This window comes from Engystomops pustulosus, chromosome 11, assembly GCF_040894005.1.
Source record: "Engystomops pustulosus chromosome 11, aEngPut4.maternal, whole genome shotgun sequence".
Taxonomy (NCBI): Eukaryota; Metazoa; Chordata; class Amphibia; order Anura; family Leptodactylidae; genus Engystomops; species Engystomops pustulosus.
The window spans coordinates 31274308-31281854 of NC_092421.1; the positions used below are offsets into that span (position 1 = coordinate 31274308).

The following is a 7547-nucleotide window of genomic DNA, read 5'->3' on the forward strand; positions in this document are numbered from 1 at the left end:
TGAGTTAATTGGCAGATTAAAATGTCATTGGAGGAGAGTACAGGTCCTCACTACAGATCACTATGGGAGCAGTTATACAAGTACAATATTAACAGGTTTTCTTGTGTTCCCTGTGTGGAGCTTGTATCCGTCTGCTTCGCTCAAACACTAGGGCCCTTAATATTAATAAGATTTTCCTGAAATGCATTTTATAAAATCATCCACAAAATGCAATAATTTGATATTACTATGCTTCATCGTTGAAATTTATTTAACACATTTTTGATAAGGAATTTTCCAAATAAGAAAAAATGGAAAAACTGTTAGTTTCTACTGAAAAGTAAACAGGGAAAAGGCATTGACAAGCAAGGAAAGAATAGGAATCTGTATATATATCTTTAAATTTTTCACAAAATGAGGCAATTTTTTAAAAATTTTAAAAGTTTCACTCTGATTACAAAGATTCAAAATAGACTAATGGAAGTAACTCATATAAATACAGCCTTTAGCTGGACTGAAGGAAGATTGTGAGATGTCTCATCCAATCATTGCCAGGACTTCACATTTAACAGATGGATTATCTTTTCTGGTCACGGTGTAGCTACAGGTATCCTCATGAAAAATAGCTTCACAGTTCTCTTTATCATACATGGATGGAGTTTCAATCCTGTAAGAAAAAAGGAGATGTCAGGCCGAAAAGATGTTTTGTGGGATATTTCTTTTTTTTACTTATCATCCTTTTATTATCAGATCAGCAAGTGTCCTATTTCTGTTGTGAAGGGGCAATCCATCTCCATACTTGGAGGGTGTCAGCTGTATTACACAGGGGACACCATGCCGGGAACTACCACGATCTATCTTTGCAGTTAACCTGTTAGGTGATGCCGTTGAACGTGACCGTGGCCCCTAACAGATCTGCGACGTCATCATAGGGTGCAGATTTTGAAATTACATTAGTATTTAGCTGTCATTAGTATTTCTGAGACAACTGTATTTGAGTTCAAGTACCCCAGGGGGGCTGAAATATCAGTAAGAAAAAATAGTATGAAGAAAAAAAATTCAAATCACCCTCCTTTCCCTAGATCACAAGCTATAAGATATTAGGCATTGGCTTGTCCCAAAATATAATAATAGAAAAACATTAAAATATAAATATTAAAACATATAAAAACAGTGCCTAAATGTCCAAATCTCCAATTTTTCGCCATTTTGCTTTCAAAATTTTTTTTTGAAATTGGTATCAATGAAAACAACATCCTGTCCTGCAAACAATGACACCTTAGACAGCTGCGTACACTGAAGTATTAAAAAGTTATGGGTGTCAGAACATGGCTTTTTTTATGGTTTTTAAAGTTTTTGTACATTTTTTAGATAAACTATATAAATTTGGCATCTGTGTGATCGTACTGAGCCAAAGAATAAAGCAGAGGTTCCAGACATTGAAAGTTGTAAAATTTAAGTCCATCAGAGTATGACACAACTTTTGTTTTTTGCCAATTCCACCACATCTATAGTTTCTGCCAACTAAATTCAGTAAAGCTTATGGAAACATTAACTGATGTGTGATGTATTGGTATGTCACACGTCAGCTGCGAGTGTATGAGCTCTTAAGCCCTCTACTTACAAGGTGAGTGTTTGCTGCATACTGCAGCAAACACCCACTGGTAACACCTGCGATTGGTGCTAGCTTTGCCAGTGGCTGTAAAAAGCTCTCTCCGTATCTCCCTGACAGCCTTCAGTCTTTGTAAGAGCCGAGGCTGTATAGTTTCTGATCATATGTTGCAGTGAGCCAGTGGCACATTCTAATACATGAACAGTAAAGTCCCTATATACTGCCACACTGCAGTATGGCAATATACGGTAGGATCAATCAAGAGACCTGGATGACGTCCAAATAAACTTGAAAATAAAAAGCTGCATACTTAGCTGTGACTCTCCTCTTCTCCCCATGGCTCTAGATTTTTCTTCTGCCCGTGACTTCCCGGCAGATGGCCAGTGGGACATCTATGAATTCTTCCATTGTGTGCACACCATGACACAGCTGATTACATCATAGTGTGTGTACACTGGAATAGCGCATAGATATTCCAATGGCTGTCTGCCGGAAAGCCGCAGGGCGAAGAAGAACCTAGAGCATTGGAGGTGAGTATACAGCTTTTTATTTTTAAGGGGGCTGTGCAGGGGACATTAATACATTACTTAAGTGGCTTGGCTGGGGATATTACTAGATTACTATGGGGTCTGTGTAAGGGACATTGCTTCATTACTGAGGGGGCTGTGCAGGGGACAAACTACGGGGGCTGTGCATGGGACATTACTACATTACTGTGGGTTTTGCAGGGGACATTACTAAATCACTATGGGGGCTGTGTAGGGGACATTACTGCGGGGGCTGGGCAGGCAACATTACTGCGGGGGCTGGGCAGGCGACAATACTGTAGGGGCTAAGATAGGGACATTACTTCATTACTGTGGGGGCTGTGCCGGGGACATTACTATAGAGCAGTGGTGGCGAACCTATGGCACTGGTGCCAGAGGCGGCACTCGGAGCCCTCTGTGTGGGCACTCGGGCCATTACCCCAGCATGAATTTCACCAGACAGAACTCAAAGAATCTTCCTACAGAATCTTCCTACAATGATAGGCGAATTTGCCCTCCTACTTTCACTTGTGTTGGTGTCCTTAGGAGGCTGAACGATTGAAAGTTGTCAAAGAACAAGGAGAAATAAATTACTGCTTAAATTGCTGTGCTGGCACTTTGCTATAAATAAGTGGCTTTTGGTTGAAGTTTGGGCACTCAGGCTCTAAAAGGTTCGCCAACACTGCTATAGAGGCTGAGCTGGGGACTTTACTAGATTACTGTGGGCGACTGTGCAGGGGACATTATTACATTACTATGGGGGCTGTGCAGTGGACATTACTTTGGGGGCTGTGCAGGTGACATTACTATGGAAGCTGTGCAAGGGACATTACTATTGGGGGCTGTGCATTTTGACGGGGTTCTGCTGTGGACAGTAACTGCTGCATTTTCCACCCTAGGCTTACAGTCAAGTCAATACGTTTCTCAGTGTATTTTATGATAAAATTGTCTTATACGCAGGATCATCTTACTCTTGAGTATATGTGGTATAAAAAGGGGGCTACAGAAAAAAAACATTTTTGGCCACAGCCAGTCCCCAAATACAAAAAGGTTGGCGACCCCTGCCCTAGAGGGTCTGAAAAATAGAAAAAAAAAAAAAAATCAAAAAATTTAAATCAACCCCCTTTTCCTAGAATGTATATAAACAATAAAAATCCAAAATGTGCTAAGTATTTATGTCCGATCTATCAAATTATCAATTATCAAATTATGGAAAATAGTGTTCATATGTCTAAAATGCTACTTTTTCGTCATTTTGCAAGATATATGTAAACATTTTATAAAAAGTGATCAAGAGGTCCTATAGTTTTCAAAATGGTAGCAATGAAAATGTCAGCTTATCTAACAAAAAATGGCACCACACTCGGCTCCGTACACTGAAGTATGAAAAAGTTATTAGCCCCAGAAAATGGCAAACTGAAGATTTATTTGGAACACTAAGTGAAACATAAAAACCAAGCCCACAAGAAAATGTTGCAAATGTGTTTTCCCACCAATTTCACTGCATTTGTAATTTTTTCCCAATTTCCAGTAAACGGCATGTATTAAAAATGAAAAAAATTAAAGTGTATCTACCACCAGATTGTATGTTCACATTTCTTATTCTGTGCAACAGAATATAACATCCACTTGAAAAATACATTCATGTTTTTAAAGTAATTAAAAAAAATTTTCTTTGTATCACTTTGCATGTTCTTTTATGTGCAAACATTTATTTAAGATGAGTCCACTCCACAAATGTGTCCCACCCTTTAGTGTCGCGGCTGCATTTTTCTTCACGCGACACAAATTTCTGCACATAAAGGTGCCTTGCCCTGGTGCTCAGTCAGACCGTGCACCACAGTTATCATGCAAAGTCTGAAATGTTTCACACATCCTAGGTTCAAGGTGCACCCAAAAAAAGTTGGTGCACTCTGTCGGAGTAGTGCAGGCAGTGCCAGATTCATGAAGAAATGCCAGAAATAATAAATCTGGAGTCCTCTGCACACTACACCGGCAAACTGCATCTATCTGGCTATATACTGTGACCAATGCGTTTCCCATCCTAGGATTATACTCGAATCAATAGGTTTTCCCAGTTTTTTGTATGAAAATTAGGTGCCTCGTCTTAAACTAGGGTTGGTTTACACTTGAGTATTTATGGAAAATGTGCCCCATAGACTTTTTCACCCACCCAGCAAAGTTTGCCACAACTTTTTTTTTAGTGCTGCTCCTAATATATGTTCAAAATCCAAACGGGGATGTATGAAAAATTCGCTATTCTTTTGCGCAAATATCCTCTAGTCCGAGGCAGACGTATACATTAGAATGGTATGGGTCACTCCCGAAAAAAAACATTCAAACTGAAATGGCAAATATATCACCCTCTAAGATAATTTAAACAAGCCCAAAACCAAGACCAAAAAGAATTAGACAAGTCCCAGACTAAAGATAATTGACCCCAATGACATAGAAATCCTTGAAAAATATGGAAATAATGAGAACTCTTACTTCCCCACCCATAGAAATCCTTGAAACATCATAGCTATAAGTTGTCACTTATTTTATCTTAAAGTGTGACATCAGCAAAACACTTTTCAACTTACTCTGCACAACACTGCATGCCAGTTTTTCGACATGAGCACTTTTCACATCCTGAAGGCCAATCAGTGTCTATTTTATGAACTTCTCCGTTGTGAATACAGACTGAAAGATACATACAAAGTTAGGCAATACATTTAAAAAAGCATCTTCAATAGAAAAGAAAAATTCCAATATAGCAAGTTGCTACTCAAACTGCTGTGCTGCTGCCACTACTATAATATATACTAGCAAAGCTATATTCCCATGGACGTAACTAGAGAATGCTGAGAGTTGTAGTAACATGACGGCTGGAGTACTGAAAGAGACTGACCCATGCACCACAAGAACTGCAAGTGTGATTGCTGAGGTTAGTTATTAGCTACAAGTGACATCATTGCTGTAGAACTGCTAGGGACATCCATAGAGTTGCCATCAGGGGTGAACCTAAACTTTCCCCTGTCTGAGCAAAGCCATATAATGGCGCACCACTCAACCCATGCAGTAGAAATATATTTTTATGTTATTTTATGTCTTACGCCCATATTGACATTTTTAAGTGTCAGGACCTGCTTTGTGGCAGGAGACTGCACCTCTGATGCAGCCCCCCATCTTACTGCAGGTAGTGCTGTCTGATGCGAGAGGCTCAACTCACCTCATGGCTGGTGCCATGGAACAGCAGAAGATGACCAGTACATATTGTTTTTCTTGGCTAATTTATATCATTTCTTGCAATTAGTCAACTTTAATCCTCCTACTGCTAAAAGGCAGAAATGGTGATGTCAAACTGAAGCACAACAATTATGTACAAGATTATGTTGTGGCCATGTCTCATGTGGAACTGCGCGATCCATATATCATGTCCTAGTCAGAACCATTTTTCACAGATTACTCACAGATTATAGTTTATGACGATCCATGAAAAATGGATGTCAGTTGCGTATTGGCCACAAAGAACGGAAAAAAAATGTCTACTTTTCACACGCAAAATTTGTTGTTTTGAGGAAGCCTAATTCAAACTAATTCTTTTAACTAAACAATCTCAGACATATACAGCATTTGTGTCATACACAACCCAGGGTTCCCCTATAAATAAATGACAGATTTATTTTTGGAATATTGAAATGTGTTACCTGGTTTTCTTTTAGAATCCAATGACAGTTGACCATAAGAGCAATAAGCACTACACTGCTCAAGATAGAGAGCCAGCACAACACCGAGAGCCAAAAGCACTTTCTGCAGATACAAAGAAGACGAATATATCAATTATGCATTCAAATACTTTTAAAGTACAGGCGGTCCTCTACTTAAGAACAGACTACCCCTAGTTACAAAAAGACCTCTGGATATTAGTAATTTACTGTACTTTAGCCCTAGACTACAATGATCAGCTGTAACGGTTATCAAAGGTGTCAGCAAATAAGCTTTATTGCTAATCCTGGTTCTTATGACAACCTAGTTTTAAAATCCAATTATCAAAGAGCCCAAAAAAATTTTGGCTGGGGTTACAATTATAAAATGTGCAGTTCTGACTTACATACAAATTCAACTTAGGAACAAACCTGCGGAACCTATCTTGTACATAACCCGAGGACTGCCTGTACTTTATAAGTTTTGTCTTTTAAATCACATATTTTCACGAAACAGTTTCTAAAATGACAAGATATTTAGCTTTAAGCGCCTGTGATGAAATCAATATTGCAGAAACTTAACAAAAATTGCAATCCAAGATAAATTAATAAGATGAGACAAATACTCCAAGAAAGATACAGGTACCTGTGGGATTATTGGACCAGAGCACAATGTTACTGACCTGAAGGTCTATATGCTGAGAGATATTGGATGATGATATATCATTCATTGACATATGGGGGGAGATTTATCATCAAGTTTCTGAAGTAAACTGTTCTAATTGCCCAGGGAGACCAATCAGAGCTCAGCTATAATTTTATAAACTGCTGCGGGAAAATGAAAGCTGAATTCTGATTAGTTGACAGGGGCAACTAGAACAGTTCTGCTCTAAGAGACTTATGATAAATCTCCCCCATGGTCCTTGGTTTATGGAGAGCTCAGACCACACAGCACAGTGACACCATATCTTAGAAACCACAGTTGCCCTTCCACCGGTAACAAAACCCTTATATTGATGTATTGCTCTTTGTATAACATGATGTTTTCTCTTATAAGGCACCTAATGAAGGGGCTTTTTCTATGAATACTTGCAAATATGATTTTTCTGTTCCTTCTTTGTAGGTATCTATTACTATCGATCATCACTTAGTATTTGCATCCCTATAGACGTCTTCCCTTATCTCATCAATATAATAGTACGTAGCGGACTTACCATTGTAGCTTGTCAGTTATTACAGGTGCAAATCCCGCAGTGTTCATCAGACACTATTTATACCATGTGAGCGATGATAATAAATTATCTGACACATGACATGTTTACAGAGGAGATTAGGAAACTCTATATCGTGCCATTCCCTGAAGCAATAACCACAGCAATTGTGTGCGCAGTGGGTGTGTTCCCCTAGTTATAATGTAAAGTATTTCTGGGAACCTTATTCCAAAGATGGCGATCACATCAAAATGATGTCTAAGGTGACAAAATAGTAAATAAGAAAGGATTCACTTTCTGAAACAGGTGTGTCTCCCATTCCCACCAGGACCAGCGTTCTCTATAGCTCCTCTTCTCACTGACCAGAAGCATCAGCAATGTTTTTTCTTCACACACCGACTCCTAATCCAATAATGTCTCCAAATATTTGATTCCCTTAACCCAACAAGGTAGAAGCCTATTATGCTGAAGATGCCATGACTAACTGTTGAATGAAAGGTGACACATTGTGATGATCCCTTTTATGTAC

At 38.9% G+C, this 7547-nt stretch overlaps 1 protein-coding gene across 1 annotated transcript; it reads right to left on the reverse strand.

Annotated features, from left to right (window-relative positions):
• Positions 1–216: 216 nt before the first annotated feature.
• Positions 217–7171, reverse strand: LOC140105711 (beta-microseminoprotein-like). Its single transcript, XM_072129738.1, has 4 exons — positions 7022–7171; positions 5811–5913; positions 4704–4803; positions 217–646 (listed from the first exon to the last, which is right to left on the reverse strand). Exons 1-4 carry the CDS (start codon positions 7022–7024, stop codon positions 517–519), a joined length of 336 nt encoding a protein of 111 aa, XP_071985839.1. The 5' UTR covers positions 7025–7171; the 3' UTR covers positions 217–516.
• Positions 7172–7547: the final 376 nt, after the last annotated feature.

Bases quoted from the DNA above. Each gene is read 5' to 3' on its own strand.
- LOC140105711 (XM_072129738.1), bottom strand. The intron at 4,804-5,810 runs GTAACACATTTC...TGTATCTTTCAG, and splicing joins GGATTCTAAAAGAAAACCAG to TCTGTATTCACAACGGAGAA. The intron at 647-4,703 runs GTAAGTTGAAAA...TTTTTCTTACAG, and splicing joins GGCATGCAGTGTTGTGCAGA to GATTGAAACTCCATCCATGT.